Genomic DNA, 25,327 nt, shown 5'->3' on the forward strand with positions numbered 1-25,327 from the left:
CTCGAAAAGAAAGCACAATATTATTTAATGAAAATTTTGGACCAAAAACTTAGATGGTTCATCTTCTCCTCTTAACGTCAAGAAACAAACCAATATGATGTTAACTTCACATCCTATGTTGAAAATAAAAAAGTAAATAATAAAAAAGAATCAAAGCCTAAAACTCAACCAAATGCTTTGGATTTAATGTTTCTCAAAGCAGAAATGGGGAACGAAATGCGTGGAATTGGCAGATCAGATTCAAGAAGCTTAGAGATACGACACCACGTTAGTCTCTTATACTAAAAAAATGGAGTCAAATGTGTAATGTGTCATCACCACCTTTGCACTAACTTCTGGTGCAAAGCTCTGGTTCCACATCAGCTAAAAAGCGTCTATATATTGCAAACAAGAGGTGTCATAAACCAACCGTAAACGTATAAGCTTTTTAAAAATCTTCAACATGTGAGACAAGGAAGGTGGCGTTCAAATCTAAAGACAACTTTCAAATATCAGCTTGCTTCCATTAACTCGTACAACCACTCTTCCGATCTTCTAGATCATCTATTTGGCACAAAAGCAATATCGAACAAAAGAAACATTTGTGCATGAGTTCATTAATTTTTCGCGTGGCACAAAGTAAGGATGCAGAAGATCATATTCCAGGACATATTGTTGATTATTCGCTCATTATCTCAAAAGCAGTTCAAACCAATATTAATATGCTCATAATAAATACATAAATCTCAAACATATCATCAAAACTATTACATATCAAACAAACAACCGAAAAACATGTATAGGGTGTTCATCTCTTAGCCACTCTTTCTCTATACAAGCGGCTGCTGGTTATCAGAGAAAATATTGCTTCAAACACATGCCTGATGCCAGTTTCTAGGTCATGTTGTTCTCCCTGAAATGACCTATCTTTAAATTTGGATAAAGAAGCAACAGCAGAGCAGAGCAAGAACAGCAAAGAGGGAGAAACTAAAACTAAAAAAATTCAGGGGATCAAATACATATTTTTCTGTATATCTAAGACAAAATTATATAACTCAACAGAAAAATTTAGTAGGAACTAGAGATGATGGACCTACTGGCCCCCTCTTACTCCGCCACAGTAACACTGTTCTCACACTTCTCAATATTAGCCAAATCCGATTGCACGACATTGACAGTCAGTGCGGTGACAAATGTAATACAGATTTCTCACATATAAAGTCAGATAATAAGTCACCCATCAGCTCGGCCAAAAAAGATCCAAAAGAAGAATAATTGATAAAAGCATAAAAACTAACTCATGTCGAATAGGTGTCGCTGGCACCAACTAAGTATTGTTCTGAACCCATAATTCAAGAGAAATTAGTTTAGAATCCATATTTACATTCCAAAAAACAGTCGCAAAAAATGGAATCCCAAGCACCTAAATACTTCCAGGATAGCGTATGAGGGCACAATATCCATTGATGGTATCTAACCCTGTACAAAACACAAGCATTTCTATAAGAACACAGTAAAAACTAACATAAGGATCGAATCGCGAAACCAAACTGAATAGATTGAAACTATACCTTAAGATAATTCTCTGACACCTTGTATGAATCCGGTGTTATAGATACCAACCACATTCCAGGAAATACAAACTGCAATCACAAACATTATATCAAAAAATTGTGTTAGAATAGAAAACTGGCATAAAAAGACCATACAAAAAACTGACAGTTCCATCCGAAACAATATGATCAAATTAAAATACAATTGTACAGAGATTTTCTTACATCCACTTGTTTCTGTATGTTCTTGGCTCTCTTCTTAGGCCTCCTAGCTGGCTTTGATCCAGTCATAGAGAAAATATCCTCCTCGATCTCCTCCTTCGTTAAGGCAATCAAAACACTGAGTTTTTTCTTCACTTTCTTCTCGCCCCCTCCACCTCCGCCGCTATTTCCTTCAATTTCCCCTGATCTATTGGTCAGATTCCTCGAGGGAGAATGAACTTTATTCTTATCAGACAGGACCGCTGCGATAACTCTTGCTCCATCTCTATTCGTGTTAACGCACTTGTTGATCGGCTTCCGCGGCCTCAAATTCCAAATCTTTGTTTCTTCGTCGTTATTGTTGTTCGTCTTTCCCTCCTCTTCCACCACGCCAGTCTCATCCCTGTCATCATTAATGTCGAGCTTCATCAGTTCTTCTAGTGTACTGTCTTCTTCAGATTTGTTATTGGGAGGAATTTTTATCAAAATTTTTGATACATTAACTGCAGCTGATTCTCCTTCTGCCACTTTCTGCTTCTTTCCTGGTTTCTCCTCGGCTCGTTCAGAAGTTGATGCATAAGCTCCATTCTTTATACTTACACGCGAAGGATTCCTCGAATGGTTCCTCTTGTACTCAATCAAACAACCCTTACTCCTCCATAAAGCCTCCGATTCAGAAGCAAGCTCACGCTTCGAAGATTGCCTCACAGAGTCACCACGGATCTGTGACTTTTTGACCGAGTCACTACCCCTCAGCGAGTGTTTCATCCATTCGCCTTCAGAAGACTGGTTAGACAATTCTCCGCCGCCAATCTTAGACTGTTTCACCAAATTATCCGTAGACTCAAACGCCAACGGCGACGCAGAATCTCGCAACGGCGATTGACGGAGCGGAGACACGGTAGACGGATTATGCCTCCTTAACGGCGATTTGACGGATCGGCGGCGCTGGTGGTGGCCATTGGAGTGCCCGTCCTTGTTCCACTTAAGATGAGGCAGATTGAAATTATGCAGCGGCTGGGACTTCGCTGGAACTGTAGAGGCCATGTCAACGACACCGTTGGTTGAATCAAAACCCCAGAAAAAAATACGATATTTTCGGAGAAGGAGCCTATCTGAAGCGTGATCGGCGGCGTAATTTCATTGCAAGACTGAATGACACAACCGAAAACGCCTGTGCATATATGTATCGTACTGCGAAAGTATGTGTGCTGGGACTAGGGTTTTTGTTAACTAAAGCTTCAAGGAGAAGGATTTGCGACCGTGGAGAGAAACCAAGAGTTTACAGAGAGAACGGGGATACAGAGAATGGCGTGGAGACGAAGGTCTTAAAGTTTATATATTCTTGATGTTGCATGTATTTTTATTATTATATTATTATTATTATTATTATTATTATTATTATTATTATTATTATTATTATTCTTTTTATTTTATTTTGTTAGAACAAAATTTTACTTATTTTTTCTTAAAAGCTCCATCGATCTTCGGTAAATCAAGATATGAGTCGAGTGGACGTTGATTCGTGAAAGATGATAACATTAAACTTCAAAAATATCTTTGTAAATATTTTAGTGAGAAATATGTTTTATAAAAGAATATCTATCTTGATTCTCATTGAAAATTTAAAATTCGATTTCAATAGATGATAGCAGTTTGAATGTAGACCTCGAATTTAATTTAGGTATGAAATCACGAAGGAGACCGTTAGAAGGGGGTTGAGAGGGTGTCCCGCATAGCCCTTCCGACGTTTAAGTCAGAGACTGAAAATATACTGAGAGAGCAGTTAAGGATGTTGCTGAAAGTCAATATAGCGAATGATCCTTGAATTGGACGTTCAAACATGTCATTTATAGGAGAGTACATGAGCTTGTTATGGGCTATCTACCTGGGTTAGAGATGGGCATGGGGTCCAAAGTCTTGATGGCCCATTCATGTAGTATCAGCGGTCTCTTCCTCCCAATTCGAACTGAATCGCATGTTTGAAGTTCGATTACTTGTATTGTCCTCGGGCTACAACAGGTGGGTCATGTATTCTCCTTCTGCCGCTCGTTAGTCTCCAAAGATTTGGAAGCAAATTATATCACCTCCCCGCTCAGAAGCCAGATCTAATCTGAGCATTCCCTGTAAATAGATGTCTCTTCCTCACTTCATTATCACTTCTCCCACACAAAATTTTCTCTTTCCTTCATTCACCAGCTCTCCCCTAACTATGCCTCACCCGCACGCTAGCCCTAGTGCAGCTTCACCCTCGCCCTCATCAACCTCCCCTCGCCCGATCACCTCCCCAACAGTCACACCCACACTCACTTACCTCTATTGCAAGCGTCACGCCAGCCTTCACCCTTGCCCCTATAGCCTCTCGCTTGCGCCGTGCCACATCATCTCCTTCGCTTGCTCGCTCTCGCTCTCGCCCACCAACCCGCAGTGCCCTCGCCAACGTGCTCCCCCCTCGCCCCAGCAGCCGCCTCACTTTCGCCCCCATGTCTCGCTAGCACCTTCGCCCCTACCGCATGTTATTGCCTCGCCCATCGATCTGCCTTGCTTCTCTCCCGCGCTAACCAAGCCTCGCCCTCGCCCCTTCGCCCATCGCCCTTGCCCACCAGCATGCTCGCCCCTTGTCTCGTCGCCAGCCTCTGCTCATCCTCGCCCCAGAGTGCCTTTGCCAGCCTACTCCTCCCCTCGCCCCGCCACCACAGCCTTACCCTCACCCCAGTGCGCACCTCCCCTCACCCCGCAGCCTCACTCTCTTACTCGTCTGCTAGGCGATGTCTTAGCAGGAAAATAAAACCTCCACAACCTCTGACTCCTCTGCTAGGCGATGTCTTAATAGGAAAATAAAACTTCCACACCGTCACCCCCTGATTCCTCTGCTAGGTGATGCCTTAGCAAAAAAATAAAACTTTCACACCCTCATCACATGTCTCCTCCACTAGGCGAATATTTTAGCATGAAAATAATAAATTTCACCTCATCACCACATGACTTCTTCGCTAGGCGATGCCTTGGCAGGAAAATAAAACTTTCACACCCTCACCTCTTGACTCATTCGCTAGACGATACCTTAACAAGAAAATAATAAATTTCACCTCATCGTCTCATGACTCCTATGCTAGGGATGCCTTAACAGGAAAATAAAACTTTCTCGTCTCTCCAACTCTTCTTCTCTATTAGGCGCAACCTAAGTAGGTAAAATTTAATTTTTCTTTTCATCGACTCTTCTCCTCTACTCAGCCCAGCCTAAATAGGTAAAATTTAATTTTTCTCCTCCTCAACTCTTCTCCTCTACTGGGAGTAGCCTAAGTAGGTAAAATTTAATTTTTCTCTTCCCAAACTCTTCTCTTCTACTAGACACAACCTAAATAAGTAAAATTTAATTTTAACATCCCCACATCTTCTCCTCTACTAGACATAGCCTAAGTAGGTAAAATTTAATTTTCTGTCTCATCACATCTTCTCCTCTCATAGGCATAGCCCAAGTAAGAATTTAATTTTCAATCTCCTCACCTCTTCTTATCTACTAGACATAGCCCAAGTAAGTAAAATTTAATTTTCAGTCTCCTCACCTCTTCTCATCTACTAGGCATAACCGAAGTAGAAAAATTTTAATTTTCAATCTTCTTACCTCTTCTTCTCTACTAGACATAGTCCAAATAGGAAAATTCAATTTTCAATCTCTCTAACTCTTCTCATCTACTAGGCATAGCTTAAGTAAGAAATTTAATTTTCAATCTCCTTACATCTTCTCCTTTACTAGGCATAGTCCAAGTAGGAAAATTCAATTTTCAATCTCTCAAACTCTTCTCCTCTACTAGGCAAAGACCAACTAGTAAAATTTTAATTTTCAATCTCCTCACCTCTTCTCTTCTACTAGAAATAGCCCATTTAGGAAAATTCAATTTTCAATATCTCAAACTCTTCTCCTCTACTAGATATAGCCCAATCAGGAAAATTCAATTTTCAATCTCTCAAACTTTTCTCCTCTACTAAGCATAGCCCAAGCAAGTAAATTTCAGCTCATGTCATCCTCATAATATAACAACATCCATGAACTTAATACAAGAACTTGGTTTTATTAATTTTCAACTGATTATGCAGAACAAATTTAGAAACGAAATACATTAACAATAAATTTAAGAGTAATATTTTCTAAGATGGTAAGCATTACAGGACCTCGTTAAAACATTGCCCAGCGCATTCTCCAGCTTTTCTCCCTGCTCTTCTTTTCTCTTGTCTATCAAGCAAAGGCAATCTAGCATCACTCTCAATCCTCTACGATTTATCCCACTTCCTATCCGATTCCCTCACCTCCATCACTTTGTCTTGATTCCTATTTATAGGAACATGGGATGAGAATTGTCCTCTGCCTTTAGCTCTCTCTCTGCCCCCTCAACCCTACTTCCTCCAGGTCACTGCTCCATCCTCTTGTCCCATTGTGCATCTTCTAGGTTCACGTACCTTTCTGCCCGAGCTAAAAGATCATCATAGCTAAACGGAGGTTTCTTGAGTAGTGATTTGAAGAATTCTTCTCCTCTCAATCCTTGGGTGAAGACACTTATTATAATGTCAACGGTCACCAATGATATATCCAGTGCTGCATTGTTGAAACGCTGGATAAATTTTCGCAAAGTTTCCGCTTCTTGTTGGTTCATCATGAACATGCTTACATAATTTTTATGGTACCTCTTGCTGCTAGCAAATTTGTGTAAGAAAGCCGCATAAAAATCCTTGAAAGACTGTATGGATTGGGCTGCAGTGTATTAAACTATTGCTGGACTGATCTCACCAACGTGTCAAGAAACACCCTGCAGCTAACTCCATCTGAGTACTATTGTGACGGAGCCGCATTCTCAAATCTCCCCAAGTGTTCTTCTGGGTCAGTACGTCCGTCGTACTCTCCCACGCTTGATTGTCAAAAACTTGGGGGAAGCCCTTCTTTCAAAATGACGGGGGAAAACGCGCGATGGCTCTGTTTCATAGCCTCGTCTACTATCTTGTTAATGAATTGACATAGCTGTTCCAGGGTCAAGTTCCCCACATTCTCATTAGGACGATGTCAGCTCTCGTCTCAGGACGAGGTTGTTCATGTCTCGTCTCAGGATGAGATTGTTTGGGTCTCGTCTGAAGGCGTGACGACGCTGGGTTAGTTCTTTTGCTTCCTCTTCGACCTACCATCTCTATGTCTTAGCTCAAGCTTCCCACATATGGTGCCGAGTGATTCTCATTGAAAATTTAGTGTTCGATTCCAGCAGACGATAGCAGTTCGAATTCAGACATCGAATTTACTCTAAGCCTGAAATCACGAAGGAGACCGTTAGAAGGAGGCCAGGAGGGTGTCACGGCGTTGCCCTTCCAATGCTCAAGTCAGAGACTGATAATATAATGAGAAAACAACTAAGCACAATATAGCGAATGATCTCTGAATTGGACGCTTAAACTTGGTATTTATAGGAGAGTGTTCGGACTTGTTATGAGCCATCTACCTGAGTTAGAGATGGACACGTGGTTCAAAGTCTTGACGAGCCCATTCATGAGGTATCAGATCCCGTGACATCGAGAAATATCATCAACTCACGTACCTCAAACTTTGCATATTTGTTGACAAATGAGGAGGTGGAACATAGTATATTTAATTATCGTATTGTTGCTACTTAAAATATATTAACACAACTCAATATATCTTTGACATGTTGCGATTTAACTTGACAAGAATCATGACATTTCTTTGGTATTACATTTTTTATAAGCAACGCTGGAGACGTGATATGATTCATTGTTCATAATACTGTTTTTCGCACGAAAATATAATGAATGCCTCGATTCTTGAGTCACATTATAGGCTAGTATGTTCATGAAATTTAAAGTTCCTGTTACGATGGATGTATACGTGCATGTGTGCGTGGTAGCGACATGACCGTCGCATTGATGTCAAGATTCAAACCTTAGTGAAAAAATCGTCATTGGAGGCATTCATAGGACTAGTGTTTAGCCAATGATAAAAGTAGTTCTTTTGTGAAATCTGATTGTTTGTAACTTGTAAAAGAAACACGAATGAAGTTCCATACACAGATCGTCCCCACTTCAAATTTACCTAGTATTGTCCAAGGTCCAAGGTTCTTTAGTGTCCTTTGATACAATATATCTGATCTAGGAAAAAAACGCCCATGTTCAAAGTTCTCTGATCCTTTGTTGAAGGATACTTTCATGAATCACAGAGACACCCTGCAGGCAGATCAAACACCGTAAATATTGATAAATGATCATGAAACTGGAAATTGAACAACTGGAACCAGAAATGGTTTAGAAACGATATCAGCTTATTTTTATGATTTTATTTATATATACTAAACATCTCATACTAAAGTTTACAGTACAATGAAACTATATTTCAGTTTTAGTCTCATTCTCATAATTATTTTTTGTTGATCAATTTTACTCGTTCAAGACCCAAATTGGGAAATTTTTGCCAAGAAATTAGATTGTTTTGACAAGAAGGACCAATATGAATTGTCTCATAATTGTTCCGTGCATGAAATTTATGATAACTAACACAGAGAAATCAACATGTAAACAAGACTATTTTCTTCCCCTATACTAAGATGTCCAAAAAAACTGTTCACCGCAACAACACATGACAACACATTTGAAGAGATAATGTGCTGGAAGATGGACAGATATTCCAATTAACAAAATTAAACAGAGGTTTTTTAATTACATAAAGTGTAAAGTGAAAGTGTGAAGTGTATAATAGGTTATGTGTTACACGAGGCCCATTTTCCACAGCACAAACATCTGCACTGATATATGCTAATGTCTATTTCCATTTGCAATCCACACATATTCATACCTTTCAATGGACATGTGAAATAGTAGCTTTGACCTATAACGTCCAGATATCCAGAGAAATATTGAAGAAACTATCCGCAGTGATATTTATTTTCCCTGCAAGAAGCACAATTATGACATGACTGTCATCTAATGCAAAATTTCCTTCTCCTTCCCACAAGTGTGGCAAAATGATCGTAAATGCCAAAAGAAAGCAGGAAAACGATACCTTCCATGAGTTTTCAAAGACTTTATATCTGCTGACAGTCATCTCTCCTAAACTACCACCAGGGAAAAATATCTAAAAGAACAAAATCTAGATATCAAATAGAAATGATATATGTAGAACAAATAATAAAAATCATTTCAGAATTACATTCTATCTCAATCTGTTTCTGAACATTCTTTGCCCTCCTCTTTACCGTCATTGAAGGCATTTTCCAGTCATTTCATCTATGACTTCAGAGATTTCTTGTTGCCTAAGCTCAAGAGAGAAGTTAGGTAGCTCGGGAAAATCCTCTTCTTTCTTCTTCTCACTTATCATTTTCCCAGGGCTTTGGTTGCTTGTCTTTCACTCCAGCAGCTTTTGATGATTGCTTTTCCGATTCATTCTTCTTCTAATCTTTTTATAAAGAGCAAGTTAGGTTTAGATGATCCTGGCGATGACATTCTGCTGTTACTCCCTTGTTTGATTGAGTTAATATCTTCAGAAGAAGACACTGTATCATCAGAGTGAAACTATCCAATGTCAAACTCACACCAAGGACGCAAAATAGTGCTTATAACATCATATATTTGGAGCCTTATTAAAACGTGACCATACACCTACATGGAATTAACCGTGCACTGTCTGTGCAAGAGCAGGATGTGGGGGTGTCTGTGCAAAAGCTGTGCAAAATTTGTGCACTTTCAAATGCACACACACATGCATATATACATGTATAGATTTCAATTTAATCATACCAATTGGGTTTGGCTATACAAACTGCAATATGCATGCGTACAAATTTACAAATCTGCTATATTGCATGTACATCGAGGTGTAGAAGATACATAGATTTCTAGTTCTCATGCGTATATTAGTACACATTTTGATGCCTTATATGTGCATGCACCGATCTATGTACATGTACAAAGATACGAACAATGAAGTATAAATGACTGCTTATATATGTCGACATTCAGGTCGCTGAATACAAGTGCCCATGCATCAATTTTGGAACATATATTGCAATCTATATAGATGCTGGGAAAGAGCAAGGTTGACTGATGTCATAACAAATTAATGAAATTTGGCCTTCATGAAATAACATTTTGGATTTATTTGATATTGAAATAAAATGTAAAAAAACCCTACCAGCATAGTTTTGGCTGTTTTCCCACCAACACTCAATTTCCATAGTTGTTGCCCTTCGCAGTTCCTTGAGTTCTTGACTACTAGTACACTTCCACTAAATTAATTTTGTTTCTGAATTTTTCTACATGAAATTTTGGGAATGCATTCTATGCCAGGTAGAAATTTTAAATTATTTTGCCTAGAATTGGTGTAATCTAGCACTAATTTTACTTACTAAACATGGTTCGTAATAATCGATCACATCAAATATCAAAACCCTGTAATTGCCACCAAGGACAACATTTAATGTTTCTTCCATCATCCTTACTCGCCTTCCATACACAATTTAAGAGGAAGGCTGTCAGCTTTGTTTAGGAAAGTTTAGGTGATTTAACCTCCTTGTAACACCATACACTAGAAAATTCTTAAATTAGTCGGACTGTTGCTGATTACAGAAATTTGAGTAATTTAACCGATTTGTCTCGTCCATACCAGAGGTTTACATAGTAGTGACAATGTCATGTTAAGCTCATAAATGATGACATAGAAATGGAAAAAATTGAATATTGCCGCTCTACAATAGTAGATTCAAGATTGAAGTATCTAAAAGATATACCGTTAAAAGGCTCCGTTTTGGAGCATGGAGTGAAAAGAAAATTTGAAAAAAAGTTTTGTTTTGGGAGTTTTTCAAGTAACAGAAAAGAAAGTAGAGGGAGAGGAAATCTTTCTCCTCCACAACCAAAACATTTTCCTTCCAAAAATGGGAGGAAAAGGAGGAGAACACACATTGGAGGGAAATTTTTTTTTTTATACCAAATATTTTTTAGTATTTTCCTCCCACTTCCTTCTAAACAAAAGAAATTTTTTCCTTTCTTTTTTCTTCAACTCCCAAATAAAAAAATCATTATTTCTCTTAATTTCTTCTTGTTTTTTCCTTTTTTGCTTTTATCTTCCCTTCTTTCCCCTCACTTTCAAACTAAAGTCTAAATGTGAAAGCAAAAAGAATTTACCTTGACATGGATTCATAACTACCAAAGATTTGTTTTAGAAAAAATAGAGATATTGGTGTTTCTCTTCTACACCCCTCCATTAATATATTTGAGATAGTGGTATTGGAGAAAAGGGTTTTGCAGGCAGATATTCTCTGGGTAATGCTGTTTTTCCTAGCATTTCCAACTTTTAAATGTGGATTGAGAGGCACTATTGTTTTACTCAAATCACTTCACACAATGTTGGTTCTGCCTCGGAATCCAAAAGGCTATACAGATTTATCACAAAATCGAGTTTCTTCAAGTCAATTGACTTTTTCATGGGAGGAATGGTCGTCAATAAGAATTGCATGAGTTATTCACACCAAAAAAAATATAATGATAGCAAATGCACGAGAATAAGAATTAAAAGCCAGAAAGGCAACTCCCAACTATTCAGATTCACAATAAGTTCCCAAACAAAAGTCGGTACACTGAACAAACTAACCCATAAAAAGCATCGAGATAAAATTATCATTAAACTGAAAGTCTGTGACTGTAATATTATAAATTCATAATTTAGGAGGAAAACTATCATAACATCCACGATTACGCCTCAAATGCAATCTAAAATGGGATCCCAAGCACCTTATAAACTTCCACATATGCATTTGGAGGCTCAATTATATGTCCGCTGAATGCATCTAACCCTGTATCAGGAATAACAGTTTGAAATAAAATAACAGATCAAATTAACACAAGGATACTGCAATAGAACCAAATTAAGTAGATCACTAGTACACCTTCAGATATTTCTCCGACACCTTGTATGAATCCGGAGTTATGGATATTAGCCACATTCCAGGAAACACATACTGCAATCACAAACATTAAATAAGAAAATAGCTTACCATGGAAACCTGGCAGTCCAAACTTGCATAAATCAAATATAATATTCAAAACAATATCAAATATCAAATCTTTACTTACATCCACTTGTTTCTGTATGTTCTTGGCCCTTTTCTTAGGCTTTTTCCTGGGCTTTGATCCAGTCATAGAGAAAATGTCCACCTCTATCTCCGCCTTGGACAATGCAATCGAAACGCTCAGCTTTTTTTTCACTTTCTTCTCACCACCACCACCATTGTTATTCCCCTCAATTTTCATGGATCTATTGGCCTCACTCCTCAAGGGTGACTGATGTTTATTTTTATCAGACATGACCGAAGTACTGATTTTTGTTCCTGCTGAATTCACATTGAGGCACTTGTTGAGAGGCTTGCGCGGCCTCAAAGTTCTCATCTTATTTCCTTCGTTTATATGAGTATCCGTTTTCATCTCTTCTTTCACCCCATCAGTCTCATCACCTTTATCATTAGCGTCGATCTTCCTAGGGACTTCCAGCATCATGCCCTCTTCAGATTTGCTCTTTCGGTGAATTTTTATCAAGAATTTTGAATTTTTAATTCCAGCCGCATCAACATCTGTCACCTTCTGTCTCTTCTCTGATTTCTGAACTGTGTGCTCAGAACTCGATGAGAAAATCCCATACTTCACACTTTCACAGGCAGAATTCCTCGAACGATTCCTTCTGTACTCAATCAAACCACCTTTATTCCTCTCTAAAGTCTCGGACTCCGAAGAAAACTCACGCTTCGGAAATTGCTTCACGGAGTCACCCTGAACCGGCGATTTTTTGACCGCATCTCTACCCATCGGCGAGTGTTTCATCCTTTCGCGTTCAGGAGACTGTTTACATGACGCTCTTGAGCGTATCGGAGACTGTTTGCGCAAGTTATCCTGAGACTCGTGCAGTGGCGGCGACACAGAATCACGCAACGGAGACTTCGGATGCTGGGACGGTGCAGAAACGACTTCCCGCAACGGCGACTGACGGAGCGGGGAGAGAGAAGACGGATAACGTCTCCGCAGCGGTGATTTAACAGAACGGCGGCGCTGTGGGTGCCCGCTCGAGTTTCCGTCTTCACTCCATTTAAATGACGCCGGATTGAAATCATGCAGCGGCTGGGATTTCGACGGAGCCATAGACGCCATACCACCGACCGATAAAGGTATTCAAACGACACGACTGGTTCTGGAAAAGAACCAGTTACAATCCAAATACAAAAGGGAAAAAAAAAACAGGTACGCAAACTGATTCTTGATCGGCGAGCGATTCACCCAAGAGTAAATTCACAAGATCCAAATGTGTATGTATATGTGGGCACCTATTGGTGTATTCGTGTGCGGGGCAGTCGGGTCTTCGAAGAAAGAAAGCACGAGGAAGAAGCAAATGTGGTTGCATAGTGAGACATGGTTCTGTAGAAGATGCAATTTCTGGAGAAGCTTTTGAAAGAAATAACTAGCTACGACTCAGTCTGGTGGTGGTAATACGTGAAATCACTATTTCGCCCTTTTAGGGTGATATGATAATATTCTCCATGTCAAATTTTTATTTTAAACATACAGTAAATATCTTGTCAGTATCTTCTGATATAGTTTCATGGATATATTTATCCGTTAGACGGATCAATTTTTACTAATATTTATATTACAAAGCAATATTTTTCCATGAATTATTCAAATAAAAAACTTGTCTCATAAAATACGACTTGTAAGTTCTTCTTTCATGAGACTCACTCATTTTTGTTTTAAAGATAATCTATGTGTTTGTTCTTTCTTCGAATAACATAATAATAATAATACAATAGTAATAACCAAGTTAGTCGATAAATATACATACATTTACCTAGAGCAATAGAAGTGGATAACAAAAAATTATTAAAAAGTTAACTGCGATATAATTATTTGATCAAGGATGGCAATCTATCCAAAAAAAAATATAGTAGTTGATATAATAATAAAAAGATCGTTAGTTATATTTGATGTATTTTCGTATTTATAATTTATCATATATTGTGATAACGGTACGATGATTGATCGACCATAAATAATTTTCACGTCATCGACTCTCGACATCTCAAACGGAATATCTTATTTTGACAAATAGTTTAAAATCATAAAAACATAATATCTAACTAGAGTTGTTTTATTGTGAGATAGTCTCATGTAGCTTTGCCATCAATTCTGCGTATAAATCAATATAAATATGACATATAAGGAAAAAAATAGGATTTAATAATCATTTCATGCTAAAATTAGGGTTTTTTTAACTTAAAAGTTCATAGGTATTATAGTCTCAGTGTCCGATGGATTCGACTAGTGTTCTTGTTTTCAGGTCACCTTTGAAGAGAACAAATACTAGAAGACATTTACGCTCTAAATACACTTTAAAATGGTTGAACCTTCTACATAATCTTTCCGAATCAACAACTCCCCAAAACCCAAAAATCATTATAATTCTTCAACGGATCAACAGCAGAATTCCCGCATTTCAGATGAAGTATCATGGATTACAACTGATGAAGGTGATGGCCAGCACTGCAATTGGTGAACCAAACGAGATATAATTTGGAAAGTATGTTAAGGATTTTGAAAAGTTACAGATATAACCAAAAATGTGCATGATATATGTAGAATCAAATGCATGTCGTTGTCTCAAAAACTATGTCCGTCATCGTTCCACATAGGTTGTCATACAGCAAAGTTAGAGCAACTGTTGATACCAGCAATTGTTTCAATGTGCAACCAATTAGAGTTAAGTCTCCAATGTCACTTGTAGCATCAAACGTGAATCTTTGTATTAATAGTTATGATCCACAGGTACTCAAAACCTTGTAAGTTTACATTCATGAAATACACTGAACCACTTGTAGTAGTATATGAAAGAAGCTCTAGGATCTTCGAAGCTTTGCTAGAAGAACTCAGAACTAAGAAGCTAAACTAACATGATTTGTGCCAAGAAGTAGGCGTTTCATTCTTTAAACGTCGCTGTACTGGTGGATATGTCATCTCTATATTAAAACAAATCTAGATCCTCTAAAACCTTCACAACTACTCAACATCTTTCAGTAAGCTCTACTCATCTCATGTCAGGATTTTCCATATTCGATAAGAGTTGCAAAACTAAATATCACATACAAAACAATCTTTATGCTTCTATGGATCATAATTGAGCTCTTAAAAAAAATTAACCTCCTTCTAAATATAGCATTTTAAGGAAGGTAAGAAAGGAATATTTGATTTGCACATCAAATTACCAAGACATCTTATTCCTGTGGGTTATCCAGAAAAAGAATGATCGATGCTTAATACGTACAAGTACTTCGTTAAGCAACACTTGTACGCTCACCTGCCACCCACACAGAAGCTATATTATATAAACATAAAGAATGAAATATGATATACTTTCGTTCATTTAAAAACTAAGATGCCCGCCCAAAATATATTTCATTTCCTCTGGAGCACAATTATTGAATTGATCTTCGTTTATGTCTCGTACTCAATTAATAATAAGTTTTAGTGTTCAATGAAATTTTTACTTTTTTCAACAGATAAAAAAGGGAATTAGAGTATCTGAATAATAATTTCTGTTTTGATTCTATCTATTTACATGAGATGCATGGACATATGCAAGTTTTTGGAGAAAACAAATACTTTTCAGGATAAACATTTGAACTCATCACGAAAAAACTAACAGATACAGTGTGATATACTGATTCACTCTCTCCTTGTTGGCGGCATACCTTCGCTAAACTGCTCAGGTTCATCAGAATTCAGGATACCTTCAAAAGACGTAAAAGACCGCTCAGGCCCTGCAAGAAGCAAAGTCACGGTAACATTTACTACGATATTTCTTTTTTCTACTCATGATGTGTGCAACAAAATGCTCATTGACTGTAAAAAACAGGTATGAAAATCATACCTTCCTAGACTTTATATTTGCCAGCTGTTATTGTTTTTAAACTTCCACCGGGAAAAATCAACTAAAAGAACAAAAAATTTAGACATAAAAAAGAAAAAAATATTATTAACACACAAAATAAAAAATGATTAGATCAGTAAACTGTTGGCTACCACAATCTGTTTTTGGAAAAAAAAAAATCCCTCTCTTTTAGTGTCCTCGAAGGTGTTTTACCAGTCATTCCGTAGATATCTTCAGAGATTTCTTCTCGACTTAACTCAAGAGATAAGTTAGGGAGCTCGAGAAACTCCTCTTCTTTCCTTTTCTTTTCAATACCTATCTTCCCATGCAACTTTTGTTGCTCACCTTTCTCCGCTACATCTTTCTGTCTCTGAAATTTCAAACCTTATTTTACAAGAAAAAGAATTTATTGATAAATATTACCCATATAATCAATGTATATGACACCCATTTGGTAAATCTTATTAAAAAAGGTAGACAACCCAAATTTTTGTTCCTAGTTTGGAATTGGTTCTTTTTCCCTCTTACCTTCAGGCACTTCCACAATGTTGACATCCTTATCATCTTTCTTGGGTGACTGAATCTCTTCATTGTCATTTATCAAGAATGTGTTTAATATAGAGGATCCTGGTAACGACATTTTGCTCGTCTTGTCAATTGAATCAAAAGCTTCGGAAAAATAAATAAAATAAAATGATAGCCATCAGAGCAAAAAAATATAACCAAAATTTATGCAGGACCATCGCAATTCACGTCAGAAAAATCAAGATGCACTCATCAAACGTGCACTATCCATGCAAGGGCTTGCCCATGTGTAATTTGTAAACGAAATTATATATAGAGCATATAGTCAGAAATATAATTGGCACATATACAAATATACAATTGCATCCACTGAAAACTTCTTGAATGAAATTCGGAAGTACTAACATGAATGAGAGGATTGAATTCTCCTCCACTTCAGAAAGCCTAAATTAAGAAAGCTCTGAAACAATCAGATAGAATAAGTAAGTTACAAAAATGAAAAGCATGTACAAAATTTCATTCAAAGACGTACAATAGGAAAATGCATAAATATTCATACAAATTTTTTTGCATTTGCAATTACATAAACAAATTAGATATATTATAGAGAGCTTTAATTAAGAAAAAGAGGTTTCAAATTTTTTTTATGTTTCTTACATTTGTTTATCAGAAATTTCTCCCATCTCTAAAATGAGATAGTTGGAAATTCCAGAATTTCAAAAGGCAAAAAATAAAGTATTTGAGTTCTTTTTATCCTTATTTCTCCGGGTTAGGGTTCAGAAATTTTTCAGATTTTTCAAATGTACGCATTAGAAATTTATTGAACCTCAACAACTGGAAACCGCAGAATCTGATTTTTGGGAAGGAAGAAGACGCTGACTTAGTAACAAAAGACATCACAGATAAGAGATACATTTACTCTTACTTTAATACATAAAACTTAAAAAACAAAAATCCCAGGAAACTTTTGAAACTGCGGAGTGAAAGATCCTCACAGGAGTTGAATAAATTGTAAGAGGAAGCAATGGTGTAAGGGTGAGAAGAGAACAGAAAACTCAGTTTATAGAGATGCTGAAAAAGAGAGGGTGGGCTGATGTCATGGTATAATAAATGAAAATTTTGCTCTTATGGAAAAAATTTAAAAAATCAAGATGCTGGATTTATTTAATAAGTCGGCAATGATGTGTCGAAAGATTACCAGCATGTTTATGATTATTTGACAGCATTTTCATCAACTACTGTATCATCAATAATCGTCCAAAAACACCAAGTGTGCCACTGCGATCTGAAATTTCAAGGGTTCTTAAAGTCCAGACCCTCTTCAATTGAATGTGTTTAGTTTTTATATTCTTCTAAATGAATTTTGTATACATTATGGTACCGTACTACCGTTACAAGTACAAAAATATTTATTTGACCAAGTATGCATGAAAAAACAATTATCATTTTAACCTAATTTTTTTTAAAGTCGGTGTGCTCATATTCTTGCAACATTTGTGTTCCGTACAATTCTACTCATTTATTTATCAGTTGGTAAGTGATGCAATCGTAATCTAGCACTTATGAGGCTTGCTAAAGACGGTTCAGCATAATCCAATGTATCATAATACCAAATCCTATCAACAACCTCTAAATAACGGGCATATATTGTTCCATCATCAGTACTCAGTTGCTTACCATCCATGAGAAAATGAAAAGGAGTTAAATCAAGTCCACCTTGAGCAGAAGATAAATAATTTATTCTTCCCATACCATGGGCTAGAAACTAGGGCAAAAAAAGGAAAAAAAAAATTGTAAATATGTATAGAATGGTTGTTAAGTACTAGATTTGTGTAATTCGTTGTTTATTATGTCTCCTACCATCTGATGCCATAGACTGCATGATGAAAGTAAAAAACACATTATCGTAGCCATAATTTGCCGAGATTGTTCCAAACTTAGAGTGTCACAGATATGCAAAATAATTTCGCCTAAAAATGTGACACTCATTCTGCCATAAAATGGCTAAAATATAAGCATGCAAAAAAAAAAGACACTTTCAGATACAGCAAGACTTTGGAAGAAACGATGGTAACACCTAAATTGCTAAAGCAGAAAATAAGATGCCGCAGAAATCTGAACAAAATTAATTTAGAGGATACGCAGTGCAGAGAATAAACATTGAAACAACAAGCAAACTCCAACATATGGTAGTTTTCTACCCCGTAAAAAAATAGCGTCATATGTGTGGAACACATTTGCATCAAACATATCGATAGCAAAGAATCCATCTATCAAATGGCTAGAAAAAGTTATGAAAAAATATGAGGAAATACTCAACAGTGAAATTTAAAGCCACTAAATTGTATTAGAATAAATTTGGTATAGGTGGAGTAGGATAAACTCATGGGAACCTAAACGAATTACCTTTGTATAAACATTCCAAGTTATAGTTTCTAAAGGATAACCCAAAATCCAGATATAACAAAAAGAATTCTTCCTAGAGGAGGAGAAGATTATTGAGTTTTCCCTGATTAAAGAGGGTCTACACCACCATTGAGCCTTACACTAGATGAATCATACCACAAACCACCATTTTAGTAGGCTTAGTATAGATAGAAAATCATCTTCAAACTTCAGCTAAACAAGAAAAAGTGTGATGACCGTAATTCCGTAAATATATGGGTTTGTGGCAACTCCATGTATTGTCTTGTTTTGTGATAGGAAACCTCAAGATAGAGGAAGACAAAGGAGAACCAGGTGTAGATGTGTGAAAATTATCGTATAGAGGATTATCGTTATCCTGATACAAAGGCATATGAAACACAGAAAACCTAGATCAGATCAATGGGACAAGGGACACGTGGCAAAAAGAGATATCATGCTTTAGAGAATGAACACGAGTGATTGTCATGATCACCCACATAACTACACGAGTGATTGTCATGATCACCCACATAACTACCAGCGTGTCACCCAGATAAGGAAAAGGGGGAAAATGATTTGATACAATTGCCACTGAATAAACATGTATCAACCTAAATCAATTCTAATTTGAGTTGTTAGCTCGTTTTTTCATAAGATTGATCGGAAGGATGTCTCATACTTCCTTTACATACTTATCAAGCATTTTATTTCTTTTCAAAACAAAACTGCCACCGATTTGTGTGATTCTTTCCAAGAATATGGAAAGAAAAATCAGAAGAGGTAAAGCAAGTTTCACCTTCTCCATAAAAAAGTTGATTAAACCAAAAAAAATGAAGGAAAGAGACACGCTGGAATCAGATTTATAATCCATTTGTTTTGAGTATGTAGATAACACTTTCCATACTCTATACCAATGACAGTTGTCTATGACTATATTAAGATCTACCGAAGTAGGTTTATAATTTTAGATCATTTCATTCGATGTTTACTTGGATAACAAATGGAACAAATTGAAGATACACATCAGTGAGTATGAGATTCATATCAGTAAATGCAACCATTCTGCCTATCTTTAAAAATTCTAAATACACGAACAAAATGCCTTGAATAGACAAGAACCAAACATGTCAATATCCAGTGATGGATGTTATAACAAATCAATGTTAAACATTAATTATCTGCATCGAAACTTAAAATCAATAATGTGAAGTTCAATTTTTTTCAGATCATACAGATAAGTCAAGATAAACCACGAAAACGTTATATACCGCATGCATCAAAGTTGGGACTTCGACCATAATCTAGATCGATATCCCTCAACTTCCATAGACTTCCATTCCGCAGCCGCAATAAATGAAGTTCCTGAAAAAAGAAAATATATCGTTAGACACAGAATTATCGAAACGAATTAATTTTCTATCCTCTTCGGAATATATTACATAAAACATTACAAATGACAAACAAATCACACAAGTTTGAAGATTTACAACTCGGCCACATCATTGTCGACAGATTGGTTCCTTTTTTTTTTGCATTTAACATAAACATGTGCAACAAATGTAGGATATTAGTTTCATGTTTCTTCTTGTTTCACCAAGTATTTTGGCTGGTGCAAATGAAGACAAAATATCAAGCAGACACCAAGATAAATGCTTATCTGTTGCATCTATATGGAGTTCAAAAGTGATATTACGATAGTACAATAAGAGAAATCAATGGTAAGCATATCACAAACAACTCAAAGTTGAATGGATTAGAGAAAACTGCATTAATTTTATAAAAAAAATATGAGAAATTACAAATGCATGAAATATGCGGTTGTTGAGAGCTATATATAAGGACCTATGCAGTAGCACAGACTTTCCCATAAAAAAATTCATAAAACATTAGAAAACATAAGGTTACTTTAAACAACTAAAATTTTAATAAACAGAAACCAGATGCAGATTTTGATCGTTGTCAATTATTTTTGCATTTGTGAGACAATAAAGGGATCGTCCCAGAAATTACAAATGATTTTTGCATTTGTGAGACAACTGGTCCTGGCTAACAATTAGTCCCAAGAGTACAAGGACCGGATATAAACAAATAATACAATAAGCGTGTGCAATAACAATGTCACTCGAAACAATATTCATATAGGTAAAACCGCAAGCCTCAAAAATGATTTTATCGAACTCCATCATAAATTTATTAGGACAAGACCAAGTGTTGAATCACTTCACAAAATCACGCAACTTAAACAGTTGTTACTATCCAGTCTAACATAGATAGCATAAGGAATGCATCGAGGAATTGCAGAAACGAACCCATATCGCCATTTAAGGGATTCAAGTTCTTCCAGCCTTCATCCACGGCTCACGCTTGCGAAAAGCTTCAGGCATCCAATCCCACGATGAAAATAAGAATGGAATGGCCAAATTGTGTTCTTTTAGGTTGCACTTTAAACAAATTGTCTGCAAACAATCCATCCAAAACTTCATCCGTGACCATAGAGTGAATGTCATGAGTTCCCAACAAAAAGTAATGCTTAATTTTCTGAATATGAAGCGCCCCCAAAAATCAAGAAAGTAATATCGATCAACTTCATGACCAAAGCTAGCATCTTTTGGCCTTGAGGCCCTTACGCCAAAACCTCAACATACATAATAACACGCAAGGGCTATCTTTTATACCAAAACCCAGAAAAATCGAAAAAGATTTAAATCTCGCCGGTGAACAACACGATTATGCTCAGCAAAAAATAACCTTTGACTATATATATATATATATATATATATATATATATAATATATATATATATATATATATATATATTATATATATATATATATATATATATATATATATATAATAACATACATATAAATATACCACTTCAATTGTGAATTTTTTTATATGTCCTTGTTCATTTAAGTTGGCCAATTAAATTATTAGGTCATCTTAAGGGTTTTTTTGTAATTCATTGTCCATCTTAAATGAATTTGGACATTAATACACATTCATCTTTATTTCTTAAATTTTATGCCAAAAAATTTATTTTTTTACATTTATTTATTCATCAAGTTAGCAAATTAAATTAATATGTCTTTTTAAGGGTTTTTTTGTGATTCATTGTCCATCTTAGATAAATTTGAACATTAATTCACATTCTTCTTTATTTTCTAAATTATATGTAGAAAAATTATTTATTTACATTTCTTAGTCAAATTTTTATGATTCATTGTCCGTCTTAGATATATTTGGACATTAATACACATTCTTTCTTTTTTTTCTAAATTTTAAACTAAATTTATGATATAATCTTTAAAAAAAACATACATATAAATATATCACTTCAATTGTGAATTTCCTTATATGTCATTGTTCATTTAAGTGGCCAATTAAAATTATTAGGTTATCTTAAGGTTTTTTTTTGTAATTCATTGTCCATCTTAAATGAATTTGGACATTAATACACATTCCTCTTTATTTCTTAAATTTTATGCCAAAAATTTATTTTTTTTTACATTTCTTTGTTCATTTAAGTTAGCCAAATTAAATTAATATGTCTTTTTAAGGGTTTTTTTTTTTTTTTTGTGATTCATTGTCCATCTTAATAGACTTGAATATTAATTTTATGTAAGAAAATTATTTATTTACATTTCTTAGTCAATTTTGTAATTCATTGTCTATCTTAGATATATTTGGACATTAATACACATTCTTCTATTTTTTTTCTAAAGTTTAAACTAAATTTATGATACAATCTTTAAAAAAAATTAATCAATATAATCCTTATAATAAATATGAATTATTTTGATAGTTATTATCATTTGTTATATATTACATTTTTACATATAAAATTTTTTAACTGAGTATTACATATTATTTTATTTATATATGTTTTTTACTATATATATTTATTTGAGTGGTATTATGTTAAAATGTTATTTCTCTTAAATTATTAATCACCAATATTAATTTATAAAAGATTGATTCTGATATAAAATTAATTATCTATAATATGTATTCTAAAAAAATATAGAAATTAAATAAAATCCACAATGTGTTAAAAGTTAGCAAAAACAAAAGTGATATTTACCTTTAACAAGTTTAATGATTTTATTTTAACATCATTATGATAATTTAGTAAATTAAGAAAATTTTATTTGACGTTTGTCTATATGTACTCTATTTAAGTAATTTTACTTTTTTGTATCCCCCTGTTCTTCGGATCCAATTCGATCTTTCTTCGGCCAAATCTCATTTTGATTTTGGTAAAATTCACTATTCTGTTAATTTTATTTTTATGTTTTTTTTCTTTTTGAATGATATTTGAATGAAAAATATTTTTACTGATTTATCATTTAAGAGAGATGTATTATGTCGCGGATTGAAAAATGTAATATAAATAAGTGAATATATATGATTTATTGTCATGATGTATTTTTATGTATTGTGTTTTGATATATTTAGTATAACGGCCCGAAAATCATTACTTGAAAAATTGCGGAAAATTTTAAAATTTTTTTTTAACTAATTAAAAGTCTCATTTATATCCAAACTGACAAAAATGTTAAATGATTAAAATAGCAGCGGAAGTAAATATTTGCAAAGTAACAATTTAAAATAATCCAACAAGCGATAAAAAGTTTGAGCATAAAAATAAAGTTTGCAAATGTTGAAACTGAGGTCCTCGGGTGCCACTACTGTCGACCCAAGCTAGCTCACTGGTCCCCGCCCTCGGTCCCAACATCATCAGTACCTACAACAATCAAGTCTAGTGAGTCTAAAGACTCAACATGCATATATCGTAAATAGCAAGTAAATACTACAATAAAATTTGCATGGGATAAAATATCATGTTCTGAACAATTATAATACATGCATAGCTGAACTGAAAAACTCATGATAGAAATGTTTGCTCCTTAGAGCGCTGTACTGAAATACTTGTAATAAATTTTCTGGTGAGATTATGGTCTATGCAAGTGGTCCCTGAACTGAACTGAACTGAGCTGACCGATACTGGGGACCGGACCGATACTGGGGATCGGATTTGCGTCTGATCAGACTACTGCCACAGTACTGGGTGAAACAACTGAAATAACCGGTAACTGGTGACCGGACCGATACTGGGGACCGGATTTAATACTGATAGTAAAGTGACCACAAGCCATATCGCATAAATCTCAAAATTTGTATTTGCACGTAGTATAATTAAATAACATAATTAAATATGAACAACTTCGATCTTCTTGCATTAAAATCATGTCCTTGCGATATTTAAAAATACCTATATGACTTGATTGAAGAGTGAAAGAAGATATAAACATGCCTTGGTTTGTTTTGACAGAAAACAAACAAAATAACGACTCGGCGCGGCGGAGACGGAGTGCTCTTCTCTTCCTCACTTAATTCCTTTAAATTAAGCATGCACCATAATTATTAAAATAGCATAAAAATCGTAAACGTGATGCATGACCATTTAAAAATATTAAGATTCGTGCTCAGGGTGCTGCTATGACTAAAATCTCACCCCGGGTGCAAAATTACCATTTCGCCTCTGAAAACCCGAAAATTACCATTTTATCCCTGGACCTCTGAAATTTACCCGAAGCTTAACAAACTCCTTAAAATATCCCAAAACATTCTTAAAAATATTCCTAGACGTAAATTCGAGCCCAAAACCAAATTTAATCGATTTGTTCTACAACTTAAACAGAGGTCCCGTTTTTAATCCGATTCGATTCAACAATTATCCAAATCTTTCCCAACTTTTACTATATTTTAAAAACCACTTGACAGGCCCTAAATAAATGCCATTAAGCTGCTACCCCACGGCTGCAAATTTTCAGAACTTACAATCCATTCTCGGTCCTATCTCTATACCCCATCTCATTTATCATTATCTACCAAAAACCCATGTCTCGAGCTTAAGCGATTTCTCAGCCGTGAGCCAACCTAATAAGGACCTCACTCAGACCCTAAGGCAGCCAACATACTCAAGCCACCGACTCCATTCAAGCTCCTAACCGCTAGGAATCAAGAAAACTGCAACAGCCCCCTACCGAGACCAACACGTCTCTCTCTCGCTCGGTCGCTCTTTCTCTTGTTTCCAGCATGGCTCGAGCCATTCCAGACCCTGACTCAGACCCACCAGGGTCTGGTCCAAGGCTGGAGAAGGCCCTTGCACGGCTGGTGTATAAGAAACAAGGACCGAACCCCTTGCACAAAAATCCCGATCTGCACAGCCCTCACGGCTTCGACCAACACTCGATCAACTTCACACCCCAGCGCCTACACCTCACACTCTCGATCTGAACATGCCCATGACAACCTTACACAGCAGCCCCTCACATCACATATCAAGAAAAACGTGAGTATAATGAAAAGAATGCATAATATGGATGAAAGTCGAAACTTCTCTTCATGATCTTGGACAGACCGAGTTTCTTCATGCATAATACATACAAATCGAATATAAACAACATGAGTGATGCAGCAAAGGTGATCCGAAACATGCCTTGGTGATTGTCGATGAACAAAACAAGAGAAGGGAGACTCCGGTAGAATTTCTTTGCAAGAACAAACCAAACCGAGGCTTCCAGCTGGAGAAAAGTGTTGAAAACGAGAGGGTCGGCTGCTGGGGGAGGGGGTGTCGGCTGCTAAGCTTTAGATTTAGGGTTAATGGTTGTTTAGGTGTTAATTAAATAGTAAACTAATAGGT

At 35.8% G+C, this 25,327-nt stretch overlaps 3 protein-coding genes and 1 long non-coding RNA gene across 25 annotated transcripts; all 4 read right to left on the minus strand.

Moving 5' to 3' along the window:
* Nucleotides 1-669: 669 nt before the first annotated feature.
* On the minus strand, nucleotides 670-3,066 carry LOC140812235 (uncharacterized). Of its 2 annotated transcripts, XR_012113629.1 has the most exons (4): nucleotides 1,758-3,066; nucleotides 1,551-1,622; nucleotides 1,403-1,458; nucleotides 670-892 (listed from the first exon to the last, which is right to left on the minus strand). XR_012113629.1 is itself a non-coding variant. In XM_073170459.1 (3 exons), the coding sequence occupies exons 1-3, from the start codon at nucleotides 2,778-2,780 to the stop codon at nucleotides 1,453-1,455; spliced, it is 1,101 nt and encodes a 366-aa protein (XP_073026560.1). In that variant the 5' UTR covers nucleotides 2,781-3,066; the 3' UTR covers nucleotides 1,239-1,452. The 2 variants fall into 2 exon arrangements, 1 of the variants encoding a protein (XP_073026560.1); XM_073170459.1 differs by lacking the exon at nucleotides 670-892 and having other exon boundaries at nucleotides 1,239-1,458.
* Nucleotides 3,067-7,726: 4,660 nt separating this feature from the next.
* On the minus strand, nucleotides 7,727-13,246 carry LOC140811880 (uncharacterized). Of its 4 annotated transcripts, none has more exons than XR_012113561.1 (6): nucleotides 11,853-13,246; nucleotides 11,666-11,737; nucleotides 8,935-9,277; nucleotides 8,788-8,859; nucleotides 8,581-8,675; nucleotides 7,727-7,955 (listed from the first exon to the last, which is right to left on the minus strand). XR_012113561.1 is itself a non-coding variant. In XM_073170000.1 (3 exons), exons 1-3 carry the CDS (start codon nucleotides 12,915-12,917, stop codon nucleotides 11,567-11,569), a joined length of 1,143 nt encoding a protein of 380 aa, XP_073026101.1. In that variant the 5' UTR covers nucleotides 12,918-13,245; the 3' UTR covers nucleotides 11,280-11,566. The 4 variants fall into 4 exon arrangements, 1 of the variants encoding a protein (XP_073026101.1); XR_012113562.1 differs by adding an exon at nucleotides 11,511-11,572 and having other exon boundaries at nucleotides 8,788-9,277; nucleotides 11,853-13,245; XR_012113560.1 differs by having other exon boundaries at nucleotides 8,788-9,277.
* A 787-nt stretch (nucleotides 13,247-14,033) lies between these two features.
* On the minus strand, nucleotides 14,034-21,354 carry LOC140812407 (uncharacterized). Of its 18 annotated transcripts, none has more exons than XR_012113657.1 (8): nucleotides 20,928-21,354; nucleotides 19,887-19,980; nucleotides 16,216-16,356; nucleotides 15,840-16,071; nucleotides 15,688-15,748; nucleotides 15,509-15,577; nucleotides 15,023-15,114; nucleotides 14,034-14,303 (listed from the first exon to the last, which is right to left on the minus strand). XR_012113657.1 is itself a non-coding variant. In XM_073170661.1 (6 exons), exons 1-5 carry the CDS (start codon nucleotides 20,937-20,939, stop codon nucleotides 15,699-15,701), a joined length of 468 nt encoding a protein of 155 aa, XP_073026762.1. In that variant the 5' UTR covers nucleotides 20,940-21,354; the 3' UTR covers nucleotides 15,131-15,577; nucleotides 15,688-15,698. The 18 variants fall into 18 exon arrangements, 5 of the variants coding, with proteins under 5 accessions (XP_073026762.1, XP_073026766.1, XP_073026765.1 ...); XR_012113666.1 differs by lacking the exons at nucleotides 14,034-14,303; nucleotides 15,023-15,114 and adding exons at nucleotides 16,618-16,672; nucleotides 17,411-17,497 and having other exon boundaries at nucleotides 15,131-15,577; nucleotides 16,216-16,314; XR_012113661.1 differs by lacking the exons at nucleotides 14,034-14,303; nucleotides 15,023-15,114 and adding exons at nucleotides 16,618-16,672; nucleotides 17,411-17,497 and having other exon boundaries at nucleotides 15,131-15,577.
* A 1,818-nt stretch (nucleotides 21,355-23,172) lies between these two features.
* Nucleotides 23,173-25,327, minus strand: LOC140812590 (uncharacterized). The gene is made up of 3 exons (XR_012113700.1): nucleotides 25,124-25,327; nucleotides 23,936-24,018; nucleotides 23,173-23,365 (listed from the first exon to the last, which is right to left on the minus strand). It is a non-coding gene; the product is annotated as an uncharacterized lncRNA (long non-coding RNA).

The sequence above is a fragment of the Primulina eburnea genome, chromosome 14 (genome assembly GCF_022965805.1).
Source record: "Primulina eburnea isolate SZY01 chromosome 14, ASM2296580v1, whole genome shotgun sequence".
Classification (NCBI taxonomy): domain Eukaryota; kingdom Viridiplantae; phylum Streptophyta; class Magnoliopsida; order Lamiales; family Gesneriaceae; genus Primulina; species Primulina eburnea.